The sequence below is a fragment of the Aphelocoma coerulescens genome, chromosome 10 (genome assembly GCF_041296385.1).
Source record: "Aphelocoma coerulescens isolate FSJ_1873_10779 chromosome 10, UR_Acoe_1.0, whole genome shotgun sequence".
NCBI lineage: Eukaryota > Metazoa > Chordata > Aves > Passeriformes > Corvidae > Aphelocoma > Aphelocoma coerulescens.
This window is the reverse complement of record NC_091024.1, coordinates 19,491,215-19,506,268: the sequence shown is the minus strand read 5'-3', so window position 1 is coordinate 19,506,268 and position 15,054 is coordinate 19,491,215. Positions and strand designations below refer to the sequence as shown.

The 15,054-nt window shown below is 60.2% G+C and overlaps 1 protein-coding gene across 9 annotated transcripts; it reads right to left on the bottom strand.

Annotated features, from left to right (window-relative positions):
• Positions 1-1,035: 1,035 nt before the first annotated feature.
• On the bottom strand, positions 1,036-15,029 carry UBL7 (ubiquitin like 7). 9 transcript variants are annotated; one of them, XR_011154155.1, is made up of 13 exons: positions 14,889-14,962; positions 13,819-14,024; positions 13,243-13,362; positions 12,606-12,688; positions 12,401-12,485; positions 11,242-11,299; positions 9,734-9,867; positions 9,486-9,535; positions 8,712-8,879; positions 8,440-8,562; positions 7,972-8,126; positions 3,934-4,532; positions 1,036-3,813 (listed from the first exon to the last, which is right to left on the bottom strand). XR_011154155.1 is itself a non-coding variant. In XM_069025796.1 (12 exons), exons 2-11 carry the CDS (start codon positions 14,000-14,002, stop codon positions 7,989-7,991), a joined length of 1,143 nt encoding a protein of 380 aa, XP_068881897.1. In that variant the 5' UTR covers positions 14,003-14,024; positions 14,889-14,962; the 3' UTR covers positions 1,036-4,532; positions 7,972-7,988. The 9 variants fall into 9 exon arrangements, 6 of the variants coding, with proteins under 6 accessions (XP_068881897.1, XP_068881893.1, XP_068881894.1 ...); XR_011154156.1 differs by having other exon boundaries at positions 1,037-4,054; positions 4,483-4,532; XR_011154157.1 differs by having other exon boundaries at positions 1,037-3,813; positions 4,483-4,532.
• Between the last annotated feature and the right edge of the window lie 25 nt (positions 15,030-15,054).

The window sequence follows — 15,054 nt, the reverse complement described above, 5'->3', positions numbered from 1 at the left end:
TCGGTTTCCAGCAGGGAAAAAAAAATGAGATTTCTTCCTGAAAAACACCCCTGCAAAAGGAGTTTTGTCCTTTCACCCCTGCCTTGCCCCTGCCCAGCAGCTGGGGGCTCTGCGTGGGTTTTGGCTCTTCGGTTGGGGATTTTTGTTCCGCCCGCAGTGAAATCCAGCGTTCCTGTGAATAAAATTTAGCCTCAAGCTCCCTCAGGACTTTGGGAGTGCTCCTAGGATCCCAGAATGGTTTGGGTTGGGACCTTAGCATTTTATTTCTGACACCTTCCACAATCCCAGGTTCCTCCAAGCCCATCCAGCCTGGCCTTGGACACTTCCAGGGGCAGCCACAGCTGCTCTGGGCACCCCGTGCCAGCCTCACTCACAGGGAAGGATTCCTCCCTAAAATCCGATGGGAGCCTGCCCTGTGTCAGGAACAGGGAGTGTGTGGGAGCATCCCACCCACAACGCTGGGTAGTGAAGAGTCTTCATCAAAACTGACCTCACCCAAAGGTCTCCGCCCTCTCCAGGAGCTACAGCTCCCCTCAGTGTCCCCTCCTCAGCCCACAGGGGCAGCGACCTGACATCAGCCAGGGCTGAACCTGGCTCCCACAACCATGAGATCACCGCCTGGGAACGCGATCCCAGCAGAGGGGCAGGACGTGGAGAGCACAACCCACAGGAAAACCCAAACCTCCCGGGCTGCACGGCTCCCCACAGCCGATTCCCAGGTTGTTCCAGCCCTGGCCCGGGTTGCAGGAGGTGTTGGACACCTCCAGGAACAGAGGACACGCTTCCCAAAGCGGGGAAGGAGCTCAGGGAGACAGTTTGTTCACTCAGGACCACACGCCATCAGATTCCAGGCACCAGCTCAGCCCCCTCCTGCAGAAAATTCCGTCTGCTCCGCTGCGGGATCAGAACTTCCCCAGCGCAACTCGTGAGCAGCTTTCTCCCAGATCATGCGCCTCGCTTCCAGCACGGATCAGGAGGCAGCCTCCCCCAGGAATCTTGTCAGAAGCATGAAGCACAGATTTTTCCCCAAAGAGGAACAGTTTTATTCATCACAGACTGAATGTTTGTGGCCCAGGCAACCCAGCTACCACAAGAGCTCAGATTGCACTTGGCACCCGAGCAGGCGCGTGGTGATGTTATCCACAAAAACAGATCCGTTACCTTCCCTCAGCCAGGAATGTGACCCTTGGAAGCACCGACACAGGCGGATCTTCCACGGGAAAAAAAGGCACCACAAGACAAATCTGCCCCCTGGCTAAGCCAGGCAAGACCTTTCCTCTGCTGAGGCATCACGAAGCAGCTGTGACGCTCAGCCACTGCCACCCAGGGGGACACTGCGAACCCCACAACGCCTGGGGATGCTCTCCATGCATTTTGCCACGATCCCTTCCCAGACAAGATTGGGATGCTGCATGGTTTAGCCCAGAGCTGGAAAATCCTGTGCTAAACCTGTGGGAGGGATGGGTGGCCCGGGAGGCTGGGACACAACTTTTGGAAGCTCAGAGCTCCCGTTCCTCACCCGCTGCGTTTTGGGAATGAGCCGACTGATAAGGCTGGGTTTGGAGTGGGAATCAGTGAAATTCCCCTCACAGCTCCTCTTGGTGCTGACAGGCCCTTCATTCCTCAGCTGACAGAGTGAGGAGGGAAGCAAGCAGAGCAGATCATTTATCAGCTGCTGCATTTTCTGCTTCCACACCCAAATTCTCCCCCCAGCTCGCGTTCCTGGCAGGCAGCTACCAAAAAACCTCAACCAACCCCCCCCAAGGCCACAGCCCTGCAGAGTTTGGGGACTTCCCAGCTCTCCTCTTCAAGCTGGATTGAGTCTGGGGGCTCTCATCAGCTGCCACAACCTCCCCCCTCGGTTCTGCCAAAGGACAGCACAGCACAAGTGCCGCTAAAGGCACCCAAAAGTGCTCACTGCCACCCCCAGGGCTTTGCAAACCTCTCAGGAAAGGGGTGGAGGAGCCATGTGCCCCCCAGATGAGATTTCCCAGCAGATTTGGCCAGAAGGAACCTTGTGACCGAGCTGATTTGCACTCGGTGATTTTGAGATCAGCGCAAAACCCCAGCCTGGGACTCCCCTGGGTCCTGTGCCCCTGAGGAAAACCCAGGGGCTCGCCCAGAGCAGTCTCACACCGCAGTTCGCTGGTCACACGTCCTGCCTGAGGACTGGCCACAGCCTCAGCTGCCCTGGCCACAGCCACAGCCCACCCTTGGCACCAAACCCCTCTGGAGCGTCACCTGAAGGTGTGACATGCCCGGGGGGGCTCAGAGGGGACTCGCTGGGGGGGCAGGGGTGCCAAGGGCTTCAGGCAGAGCTAATAAAACCCAGTGCAGAGTCTCAACCTGATGAAAATAGGGTTAGAACAACAAAAAGAACAGAAACGGGGGGCTTTGCTCAGCCACGCTCCCACCACGAGAGCTGCACTGGCAGCTGCATCTCCCTGCGAGGCTCCAGCAGGTCAGACTGTCCTTCTTTCCCTGGCTGCCCCTCTGCCCCCTACCAGGGCCTGGATTTCAGGGCAGCATTCCAAAGTGCTCTCCTGCAGCTACGGCCACATGTCAGCCTCCCCAAAAGGGGAATCCCACATCTGCCAGCAGCTCTGCAAGGCCCCAGGGAGGGTCCATCCCCTAACGAAGCTGGTACCCCCCCTTCAGCAGCCCCACCAGAGCCACAGAGTCCTCCTGCAAGCACCTGGTTAAGGTCTAACCCCTCTGCAATCTGCCTGCCTTAAGAGCAGCTGGAATTCCAGCCTGCATTTTCCTGCAGGGAATCCAAACAAACGCACCTGGCTCCCAAGAAGCTGCTGGAAAAGTGCCAGAGCCCTCTCCAAGCTGACCAGCGCTCATCAACCCGAGCGGAGGCTGCTCAGGAAAAGTCAACTCCTTCCCAGCTGACCTTGGAGCGCTCGAGTGCTTCCAGCTGCGTTATCTGTCTCGCCAGGAAGGGAGAGACAGGGCAAGAAGGGCCACGTCCTGCTGCTCCTTCCCAGCGCGACTCCTGGGAGCCACCCCGGGCCCGGTGGCGCAGGGGGACAGCGGCTGCAGCGCCTCTGAGCCTGGTGACACCGGGCTCGGCAGCACGGGCACGGCCCCACGCCGTTCCCTGGGAGCTCTCCATCTCTCCCAGCAGGCGAGCGGGGGACAGGGCAGGATGTCCCCATGTGCTGAGCCCCTTTGGCTCCATTTTCCCACTGGGCTGGGCAGGGAAGAGCTCCCCTTTCCTCCTGTGTCCCATCTGCCCTTCCTCGTGCTGCCCGTCAGCTGCTTCCCGGTGCCAGCCCGGTCCCACAGGGCCCGTTTGGGACCGGGATTGCAGCAGCCCCGAGCAGCGGGGTCGGAGAGGAAAACGGGAATGAGGGTCAGGGCGGGGGGAGAGCGGTGGCTGTGAACCCGCCCGAGCAGACAGCAGCTGGCAGGAGCTGGGGATGATTAAATGATGTGTAACTGAGAATCCTCGGGGGTCAGAGCATTTAATGGCAGCCAGCTCAACGCCGGGAGGGGATCGGGACAGCGAACAACCGCGGCACCACGGAGGGAACGGCTCTGGAGCGAGCGGGGCCGTCCCAGCTCTGCCTCAGCAGCGGCTCCTCCCGCTCCAGCGACATCAGCGACAACGCTCTTCCTGCCTGTCCTTGTCACCTCTGGCTGCCCCAGGGGCCACAGGCACCCCAAAAGGAACCCTCGAAGCTTTGCTGGGACGCAGGAAGTGCCACAGTGCCGCAGCTCCTCCTTCCAGCTGCTGGGCAGCCTTGGGGCCTATGTGGGGCCACTCCCAGGACTCCCGGGGTGAGCCAGAGGCCACAGCTTTACCTGTTCAAAGGGAAACATTGTGTGGGGTCTGTTCCCAACACCCCACACCCAGCCCTAAAAGTCCCCAAACCTCAGGCAGATGCTGGAAAATCTCTTAAAAATGGGTTTTTCTCTGCTCACCCTGCTCCAAAGTTTTGCTCCAGTCTCTGTTCTGGGCCATTGCAGGAAAACAAGGAACTCTGGCTCCCTTCTGATGCTTTTATGGCTCCTGGAGTGGAACTCCACAGCTCAAACTCAACACCTGAATTAATTCATTGCTGCTGAACTGCCGCTCTTAAATCAGCGAGGCATTTACTTCAGAGATAGAGGGGGGGGGAAAAAATCCCTCTCAAAGGGATTTTGGGACACATTTATGGATATTGGAACACTATAAATATAAAAGGGAACATAAGGAAATAGGAGTATTCTCACAGGGTGACATTTGCAGTCCATTTTTGCTTTCACCAAATTAAAACAGTTGCCTTAAAACCACCCTGGTTTTTATTGTGCCTCACGTGGGCTCTCAACTCTGTAACCTTAAAAGGTGCTTTGAGGGCTGAAATCAGAGCTCCTTTTTTGTCACTTCCAACAGGAAAACGGTGATTCACGTCAGGAAAGGGACCAAAGCCCACAGGACACGGCTCACAGGGAAGCTGCACTGTGTCACCTGCCCTGCCTCTGGGCTCTCACCTCATCTGCTGGCCCAGAATCAGAACTTTCCTCCTTTCTCCAAAGCTTCCCTGAGAAAGAGTAACATCAAAATGTCATTATTGCCAAGGACACCTCTGTCCCCCTCTTACTCTGCCCTTTCCCACAGCCTGTCCCCTCCCTGAGACCCCTCAGCTCACTGAACCAGCACAGAGCTGGAAAAGGAAGAAAAACTCCCATTTTTTATGTGTTTTGGCCTTTCCTACAAGGACAAAGCTGGGAGCAGCCAGGAAACCACCGAGTCCTCTGCACAGAAAGAAAGTTGATGGGCAAAGGCTGTGCCAGACAAATTCCTGCTGCTGTTCTGCTGGATGTACCTGCCAGACTGCCCAAGCAAATCCTGGAGCACCGGGCAAAGTCACCTTCACCGGTTTTCTGGGATTCACGTGCCAGGGAGGAGCTGGGGGGGCCGAGGTGTGGAGCCCCAGGGTGGGAGTGGGACAGACGGGGAATCCTCAGAGCTGCGTGGCTGGGGGAACTGGCAAGGAACAAGTGTTATTTCCATGGAAATCTGTCCAACGTGAGTGCTGTGACCTCAGAAAGCAAGGCTGAAGGGGTGAAACTCAGCTCTGCTGCAGGAGGGCACCCACACCCCACCAGCAGGGATCTGCACGGGAACAGGGAATGGCTCCAACCCAGCGGCTGCTCCCGGGATAGCTCCCATCACTCGGGCTCCCTTCCCACAGGGAATGGCAGAGGAAGGGGGACGTGGGTGAGGCACTGCAGAAGCCACCTGGGAGATTCCACTCTGTCTCTATTCCACCTTTTTGCTAGAAAATTAACGCCCCCCCAACACCCCTCTGCTCCTCACGGAGACAAATCAGCCCAAAATGAGGGAGACGAGGAGAAAAAGGTCTCCAGGAAAGCAGAGCACACATGGTGCAGAGCCCAGCCAAAGCCCCACCCCCTCCAGGTGTCCAGCGAGGGTCAAGCACCGGGATGAATAACAGGATTATGGAAAACACGGGAGGAAATGCAGCTGCTCCCATCCATGCTGCTGGAAACACCCGCTGTCCCTGCTTCCCCGGGCAGCCCCGCTGAGGCCACGAGGCAGCTGAACCAGGAGCTGCTCTTTGATGTCAGAAACAGAAGGTCCCTGCTTACGCTGGGGAACTGCAGCCTGACCTCCTCCTCTTGTGAGGTCAGCCAGCGCTTCCCAGTCTGCTCCCAGTAAAGCCTCAGGCCGTGCATGCCGGGCTGGCGGCCAGAGCACGGGCACAGGGGCGGGAGAGGGATAAACTGAGACCCAGCCAGAGCAGATCCACTCACTCTGCTCCACACTGGGAGGAAGAACCACGGGTGGGGCAGGAGGAGGGGAAGGTGCCAGGGCAGCGGCACCAGGGATGGAGCACAAGGAGCAGGCAGCAGTTTGCTCCTGCCGTGTCCTGGTCAGCCACTCACAGTTGGTGACAGGGACCTTAAATCCATCCCATCCCACCTCCCACCACACCAGTGTCCAGCCCAGGGATGGGGCAGCCACAGCTTCTCCGGGCACCCTGTGCCAGGGCCTCCCCACCCTCACAGGGAACAATTCCTCCCTAATATCCACCCCAATCCTATACTTCAAAGCCTTCGTTCTGCTGCTCCCTGCCCTTGCAAAGCCCCGTGGGCATCACCTCCGTGTGCCAGCACCGCTTCCGTGTGAGCCTGGCAGCGGGAGCGTGCGGCGCTGGGGCGGGCGGGAGGCAGGCAGCGCTCACCTGGCGGCTGCAGAGCCGCTCCCAGCTCCCTCTGAGCTCCCCCTCTCCTGCAGGAGCTGCTGCAGCAGAGCTCCCGTTCCCCCCCCAGCCGTGCAGGAGGCAGCGGAGCCTCTCCCCCTCCCTGCAGCTCTCCCTGTGCCTGAGCACGTCTCTGCCGGGCGAGGGAAGCGAGCGGCGCCCGCGTCGTGAGCGGCAGCGCTGCCAACTTCTCCTCTGCTGCAGCCAGTGCAGCCAGGGAACATGCCTGAGACGCTGCTCCCAGCCAAGCCCTGCCATTTGGGAAAGGAATCGGGGAAAAGTCACTTCCAGCCCAAAAATCCAGGCAGTTCTCAGCTCTCTGGGGGCGTGGGGAAGCAGAAATAGCAGCAAAAACGGCTTCGTACCCAAACATGGGTCAACGGGGGGATCAAATATCCCAGGAGCGACACGAAAAACACCATTTTGGGACAGCAGTGAGCCCTAAATTGAGAATTAAGGCGGTACAGGAAGGCAAAGCAGTCCTAGAGCAGCTCCAGGAGAGCCTGCAAACGCTTCCCAGCTTTGGGCAGGAGCATCTGCGAGCCGGCTAATCCGCAGTTATCCCGGGAGGACTGGGGGCTGGCAGCAGGGCTGTCTCCCCTCGCGGGGAAGGGAGGGAGGATGCTGTGCATATGCTCTCTCCTGCCCCTGCAGAGCCAGCAGCCAGGGCTCCGGGGAGGAGAAGGGATTAATCGGTTTTGTTACACGTAAAATCCACCGAGCTGCGAGTGCGAGTGCGTGCCGAGGGGCAGGGCGGCAGGAAGGCCATTTATGTCCATCACATCTTATCTGCTCCAGACGGAGGCACAAAAACAGCCCCTCCCTCCCTCGGGGATTAATCCTCTCGACAGGATTAAAGCCTATCAGTGCAGGGCTCCCCAGAGAGAACAATCCCGAATTTGCTGGGTGATACCGAGATGGTATCAGTGAGGATCACAGAGCTTGCAGAGGAATTAGAGGGCAGCACAGGCAGCCTGGAGGTGAAGCAGGAGAGAGTTTTCTGCTCGGTGGCATCTGAGGAGAACCCGCTCCCGTTTTCATGCCTCGTTAATCCCGGCACTGCAATCGAAGCGATGCCAGGCCCAGCTCCAGGCCTGGCTTGTCTCAGCTCCCACTGACTGCAATTACAGGCAAACGTCTTTAATTGGCTTTGCAGCCCAGGCCCTGGGCAGCTGGTGGCACCCGGGATTAGAGGGCACTGGAAAGCACTGGCTGCAGCCAGACCGGGCTGTGTCAGGGGCGCTCCTCCAGCTCACACTCAGCCCTTGTCATTTCTTTGTCACTGTCACCTCGTGGTGGCCGTGCCCTCACCCTTGTCAGCTGGCAGGGCAGTGCCTGCTGCTGAAACCAGCACCTCCCACAAAGGCAGAGCTTCTCCTGCAGTTCCAGTCCCCTTCCCACCGCGGTGGCCTCGGGGACCTGGAACGCAGCCCGGGACAGAGCACAACCCACACACCAGGCAGGGCACTGAACACGGTCCATTTAATGCAGGGGGAGCACAGGGAGGCCCACCAGTGAAACCACAGGGCAAGGATGTGGTGACAGGCCAAAGCTGCAGAACTGGAAGGGCCACATCTCTCCAACACCGTGCCGGACAAGTCCTGAGGCCTCGTCCCTGCTGGCAGACGGAGGAGGCTGCAGAGAGGGTGTGGAGCTGTTCCCAGCGCTCCGCACAGGACAGCAAGGAAAGGAGCATCCCCCTGCACAGAACCAGCCCGAGGGATGGCACAGCTGCTGCCTCAGCGCTACTCACCAGTCCAGCAGGAAGATTTAGGGGGCCCCCCCAGCAAAGATGAGCTCCAGGGCAGCCTGGATGTCCCCTCCGGTGGCCTGCAGGGCCCGCAGGCTCAGCTCGTCGTCGTGTATCCCCATGTCTCGCAGCTGCTGCAGCTGGGGCTGCCACTGGCTCTGCTCACGGCAGGGAGGGGAAGTTCAGGGGGGATGTGAGAATCCAAGCAGGAAAACCAGCAGCCTTCCCCACTGCCCACTCGCCCACCTCAGCCAGCTCCAGCCACGCTGCTGGGTGCAAACAGCTCCTGAAAGCTCAGGGTGAGGCTGCCGAGTCCCCAAAACCACCACCCCTCCATCCCAGTTCCACCCAGCACTTCTGCAGCGTCTGTGACGTCCCTTCCACGCTCATGTCCTGCCACAGCAGGCAGCTGGAGAACCACCTCCACCCTGTGCCAGTGGGATACGGGGCTCCAGGGGCTCTGACACTGACCTGGAGGCTGGGCTGCCCCGAGGCCTGCAGGGCGTGTTGGAGGGCCTGGCTGAACAGGTCGTTGGTGATGGGTGTCCCTGACTGGACACTGGATGACATCGGGGACGTCCCAGAGGAGTGGCCCTAGGAGGAGGTCACGGGTCAGGAGAAGGCTTCCAGGAACCAGCACCTGCAGCATCCCCCCAGCCTCAATCCCATACGGGAGGGAGCTCCTCCATGAGGGAATGAGCTCCAGGTGCCCAGCCCCGAGCAGGACTGGTGCTGGCTGTTACCTGGGTGCCTGGTGTGGGGGTGTGGGAGCTGCTCTCGGGGGTGCTGGCCAGGGCCAGGGCGGTGGCCAGCTCGCTCTGGGTGATGGGCCGGGGCCCCGCAGCCCCCGCGTAGCCCAGCGAGGCCGGGCGGGAGCCGGACGTGCTGCTGGAAGGGGTGGACCTCGTGCTCTGCGTGGAGGGAGAGAAAAGCACCAGCTGTGAGGTTGGTGTTTGTGTCCCAGTCAAACCGGGCTCGGGCTCGTTCCCATGGATCCCTGTCCTACAAAACCCAAAACTCCCAAGTGTGGAACTTGCGAAAGACAAACATGCCAGAGCGGGATGTGCTTTTTCCACAAAGTCAGCTGTGGAAACCTTTCAATCGACCATCCATCAGCCTCAAACCAGAGTGTTACTAGCCTGTAACGGAACAACTCCCTGTCAACAGGCACTTTTTTGACCCAAATATCCAGTTTTCCTCACAGAACCCTTTGTCCTATGGAGAGGAAGACTGCAGAAGGGCAGGGATCAACATTCCCATGCTCCACCCTCACCCAGGCACAATTTGGCTATGAGGGCGTTTCCTCTGTTCCATTTTCCTGTTGTGTGCTCAGCACTGAGGAAAACCCTCTCCTGAGCAGCATGGAAGCAGCTAGGATCAATATGTTTGTCTCCACGTCCCCCTGGGGAGCCAGAGCAGCTCGTGCTGTTCACCAGACGGGAAGGGAAAAGCCTGAGAGTCTCAGGGCTACAGACTGCAAGCCCCAAAGAGATGCTCCAGCCAAGCTGGCTGCTTACCTGGTGGAAATCATCTTCATCATCAGAGAGCCCCTCAAAGAGAAAGCCACCTGCAGCAGAAAGGGGAACAAAAGGATGTGGCAAACAGGCAGGAAATGGGAACCAGATGTGAGAATCCTGCGGAATTTCTGGCTGAGCAGGCAGGACAGAGGCCTCAGCACCGAGTTCTCCTTCCAGCCCAGCCACTCTGGGGTTCCCTGAGCGAGCTGCAGGTCCTGCAGCAGCGGCTCCTGCCGCTCCCCACGTACCTGGCATGTCCCGGTAGGAGCCCGAGGCCATGGCCCGCGAGGACGTGTCTGGGGCTGGCAGGGGGGTGCTGCCCGCCACCGAGTGCAGCACCAGGACGATGGCGTTCACCAGGGCAGGGTGAGCCGGGATCAGCCTGGGCACAAACGGGGCACGGGTGAGTTGTGCGCAGGGGAACCCAGAAAGCAGCCCTGAGAGAGTCGGGGCACAGCCACCCCACGGGCACCGTGCTGCTGGCTGCCCGGCACTGACTCCTCCAGGCAGCCAGGGATCCTTCTGGAGCCACCTTGGACCTGGCCTTGGGTCACCAGGGATCCTTCTGGAGCCACCTTGGACCTGGCCTTGGGTCACCAGGGATCCTTCTGGACCTGGCCTTGGGTCACCAGGGATCCTTCTGGAGCCACCTTGGACCTGGCCTTGGGTCACCAGGGATCCTTCTGGAGCCACCTTGGACCTGGCCTTGGTTCACCAGGGATCCTTCTGGAGCCACCTTGGACCTGGCCTTGGTTCACCAAGGATCCTTCTGGACCTGGCCTCAGTTCACCAGGGATCCTTCTGGACCTGGCCTTGGGTTACCAGGGATCCTTCTGGACCCCATGTTGGACCTGGCCTCAGTTCACCAGGGATCCTTCTGGAGCCACCTTGGACCTGGCCTTGGGTCACCAGGGGTCCTTCTGGAGCCACCTTGGACCTGGCCTTGGTTCACCAGGGATCCTTCTGGACCTGGCCTCGGTTTACCACGGATCCTTCTGGAGCCCATGTTGGACCTGGCCTCAGTTCACCAGGGGTCCTTCTGGAGCCACCTTGGACCTGGCCTTGGTTCACCAGGGATCCTTCTGGACCTGGCCTCGGTTTACCAGGGATCCTTCTGGAGCCCATGTTGGACCTGGCCTCAGTTCACCAGGGATCCTTCTGGAGCCACCTTGGACCTGGCCTTGGGTCACCAGGGATCCTTCTGGACCTGGCCTTGGGTCACCAGGGATCCTTCTGGAGCCACCTTGGACCTGGCCTTGGTTCACCAGGGATCCTTCTGGACCTGGCCTTGGGTCACCAGGGATCCTTCTGGAGCCACCTTGGACCTGGCCTTGGGTCACCAGGGATCCTTCTGGACCTTTCCTTGGTTCACCAAGGATCCTTCTGACCCCATGTTGGACCTGGCCTTGGGTCACCAGGGATCCTTCTGGACCTGGCCTTGGGTCACCAGGGATCCTTCTGGAGCCCATGTTGACTTTTCCACAGTTCTCATCTCCCACGTGCTCTCCTGGGAGCAACTCTGCTGTGAGCAACCACATCCAGGTCTGAACCCACGCTCTGGAGGTGATGGTGGCCCTGCCTCCCCCAAACATCCTCTGGTCTAATCCCAGTGGTGGATCCTCTTTCCTGCTGCCGAGCAAGGAGTGTCCCAGCCTGGCAGGCAGGAGCAGAGCTCTCTCCCACCCAGAGGGAGCAGCTGACACACACAGGGGGACAAAGGCACTGCTGAGTCACTGCCCCAGCCCAGGGCACTTACGTGTCCAGCATGCTGGGGTCTGCAAACACAGAAAACAAATCCTTGTCCTGAAGGACTCCTGGAAAAGACCAGGAAAGGCAGTGAGACAGGATACAAGAACCAGGAGCCAGTCATACAAAAGGCACAAAGGGACAAATAAGAATTGTTTTTCAGGAAGTGAATCATGAGTAAACACCATAAATACTGTTATTGTTTCTCTGAAGCCTTTGTGTTCCTGGGAAGACTCTTGGTCACAGCCACACACCCAAGGGACGGGGCTTTTCCAGCAGATCCTCTGGGAGCTCCACCTCAAGGGCAGGATCACCAGGGCCCCCAGCTCCCTGCAGCCAGGCTGTGACTGCATCCCAAACTCCACCTGCCTCAGACAGCACCGTCCCGGAACGGGTTGGGCTTAATGAACCATTTTGTAGCACTTTGCAGCAGGGAGGAAGCATCCATCCTTCCTTTCCCTGATCCCTCTGAGCCCATCCCCAAGGAGAGAGCATCCATCCCTCCTTTCCTGAATCCCTCAGAGCCCATTCCCATGGAAAGAGCATCCATCCCTCCTTTCCTGAATCCCTCAGAGCCCATCCCCAAGGAGAAACCATCCATCCCTCCTTTCCTGAATGCCTCTGAGGCCAGAGCCCATCCCCAAGGAGAGAGCATCCATCCCTCCTTTCCTGAATCCCTCAGAGCCCATCCCCAAGGAGAAACCATCCACCCCTCCTTTCCTGAATCCCTCTGAGGCCAGAGCCCATCCCCAAGGAGAGACCATCCATCCCTCCTTTCCCTGATCCCTCTGAGCCCATCCCCAAGGAGAGACCATCCATCCCTCCTTTCCCTGATCCCTCTGAGCCCATCCCCAAGGAGAGAGCATCCATCCCTCCTTTCCTGAATCCATCAGAGCCCATCCCCAAGGAGAGAGCATCCATCCCTCCTTTCCTGAATCCCTCTGAAGCCAGAGCCCATCCCCAAACATTACCAATGGAGCACAACTGGCACCTGAGCAGTCACTGACTCTTACGCTCCACAAAGGGACAGAAAATGAGGTTTTTTCCCCAGACAAGGGGAACTCTCCCGCCTCCCTGTCAGGAATTCAACCCAGATTTGGCTCTCTTCCTTCCTTCTGCCTGCAGAATTAACCCTTTCCTCAGACCCTCTGGATCACAGCTGGACTCACCCAGAGCCACGGGGTCGCTGCTGAGGCCAGGAGTAGCCACAATGATCTGATCCAGGGATTCCTTGTTTCCCAGCATTTTGAAGACCTGCCAGGGAAAGCAGAGCAATCAGGAACGTCAGCCAGCCAGGCCCCAGCGTGGGGCTCTCTCCAGAGGGAGGGGACAACCAAATTCCGCCCCGGGAGCAGAGCAGGCAGCCCCACTCACGGCATCTCTGTAGGCAGGGCTGCTGTGCAGGGCAGTGTGCAGGACACGGAATTCCCGGACGGCTGCCACCTTATCCACGGGCTCTGAGGGGGGGAAACACCACAACAAAACACAGCTCTGCCTCTGCCAGCCCTCACAGCCGCTTCACACCCCACGGGCACTTCCATGCTGCAACAGGGATTCTTTAATATCCTTGGATTGGGTGCAGTTACTGCAGAGTAACGACTCACTGCACTCCGAGATCATAAAAATATACAGGAGTATCCTCCCACACGTGCCGTGACAGGAATGCCAACTCTTAACTCCTCTTTTTGTACAGTCAGGCACAGCAGGAGCACACACCAGCCTGCTCATCCCTGGGGCTTTGCTCCAGATTCCCTGGCAACGCCCTAAAATGGATCACAAGCAATTAAGGAAGGGATGATCCCTCTCCACGCTGCGCAGCTCATTCCTTAGCTCTTCTGTCAGCAGGAAAATTAACACCTGTGCGCTGCTGCTAGAGATGGGGAGTTCCCAAACAAGGGGATTCATTCCCCTGGAAACCTCCACAGGAGCGAATCCCGAGAGAAGCTGTTCCTCAGTCCCTTATAAAGCACATCCCAAGGAGATCCAAGGGGTAATCCCCACAGCTCATCACCTGGTTTCTGGTCAGGCTCAGGCCAGGACTTGCGCAGGACATGGACAGTGGAGCCGGACTGGATTCCATAAAAATCCAGGGTCTGGTCATCCCTCAGCTTCCGGCCACAGTAGATCAGGTCTGGGGGGAGAAACACCTGCAGATAAACAGCTGTGACCCTCTCAGAATGGGCTGGGGGGTCTCTAGGTGTGACTCAGAGCCCTGGGGGCTATTCAGCAGCTGTAGCTGCTCCAGCTGGCCAGGGAACAACACAGGGAAGTTGTGGAGCTGAGGATCAGGAGGGAAATCATGGAGCTGATCTAGAGGAGGAGGCAGAGTCACCTTGTGCGTAAGAGCCAACCTCCCAGCTCTCATGAGAGACCTCACAAGGACACAGAGGTGTTGGGAAGCCCAAACACTCCCTAACGAGGGCGTTGCCACGGCTGGAGCACCGTGCTCCCAAGGAAACAGGGAACGAACACCGAGCCCTCCCAGCAGCAGCAGCAGCAGGAGGATGTCGTGTCCCGGCCGCGGTGAGGACGGGCCAAGGGTGTCCCCAAGCGGCGGGACGGCGCCAGGCTCCGGCGGGGCACGCACCGATGAGCTCGGGGTCCGGCACGGATTCCTGCAGATGGCCCGTGATGAGCTGCTTGAGGTGCGAGATGCTGCAGCCGCCCAGCGGGCACTCGCCCAGCTCGGTCTCCGGCAGGCGCAGGATGGATTTGGGGGCCAGCGGCTGCTCCGCCAGCTTCACGGCGATGTGCCACTCCGGCAGGGCCATGGCAGCGCCGGGAGCCGCAGCGCTGCAGCGGGGGCACAGCCGAGTGAGAGCCCACGCACAGCGAACGCTCGGCGGCTCCGGCACCCCCGAGCCCCGGGCCCAGACAGCCCCAGCCCCGACCCCAGACCCCGATCCCTCCGGCGCTCAGGAGGGTCCCGGCCCTGCTCCCCCAGCCCTGCTCCCCTCAGCTCAGGGGGATCCCGGCCCTGCTGCCCCCGGCCCCTCAGCTCAGGGGGATCCCGGCCCTGCTCCCCCAGCCCCTCAGCTCAGGGGGATCCCGGCCCTGCTCCCCCAGCCCCTCCCGTCAGCTCAGAGGGATCCCGGCCCTGCTCCCCCAGCCCCTCAGCTCAGGGGGATCCCGGCCCTGCTCCCCCAGCCCCTCAGCTCAGGGGGATCCCGGCCCTGCTCCCCCCGGCCCCTCAGCTCAGGGGGATCCCGGCCCTGCTCCCCCCGGCCCCTCAGCTCAGCGGGATCCCGGCCCTGCTCCCCCCGGCCCCTCAGCTCAGCGGGATCCCGGCCCTGCTGCCCCCGGCCCCTCCCATCAGCTCAGGGGGATCCCGGCCCTGCTCCCCCAGCCCCTCAGCTCAGGGGGATCCCGGCCGTCCCCCCACCCCGACCCAATCCTCCCCCTCAGCTCAGGAGAGTCGCGGCCGTAGCCCCCCAGACCCGAGCTCCCCCTCACCTCAGCGGATCCTGACCGTGCCCTCTCCCAGACCCGACCTTCCCCTCAGCTCAGCGGGATCCTGACCGTGCCCCCTCCCAGACCCGACCTCCCCCTCAGCTCAGGGGGTCCCGGCCATATCCTCCTTAGGCTGCCCCTCAACTCCCGCGGCCGTGGCCCCGGTGCTGACAGCGTCCCCCCACAGACCCGACCTCCCCCTCTCACCTCAGGAGGGCCCCGGCCGTGGCTCACGCTCCCTCCCCGACCCCTCCCCAGCTCATGGGGGTCCCGGCCGCGCCCCCCCCTCCCCCCAGGGCCTCCCTCAGCTCCGCGCTACCTCACCCCAACGGACCGGAAGCGGAAGAGCCGCGGGGAGCGCGGTGCGCGCTGG

Bases quoted from the DNA above. Each gene is read 5' to 3' on its own strand.
- UBL7 (XM_069025792.1), bottom strand. From the start codon at position 14,002: ATGGCCCTGCCGGAGTGGCACATCGCCGTGAAGCTGGCGGAGCAGCCG. The intron at 13,363-13,818 runs GTGCGTGCCCCG...TTCTCCCCCCAG, and splicing joins GCCGGACCCCGAGCTCATCG to ACCTGATCTACTGTGGCCGG. The intron at 9,536-9,733 runs GTACGTGGGGAG...TTTCTGCTGCAG, and splicing joins CTCCTACCGGGACATGCCAG to GTGGCTTTCTCTTTGAGGGG.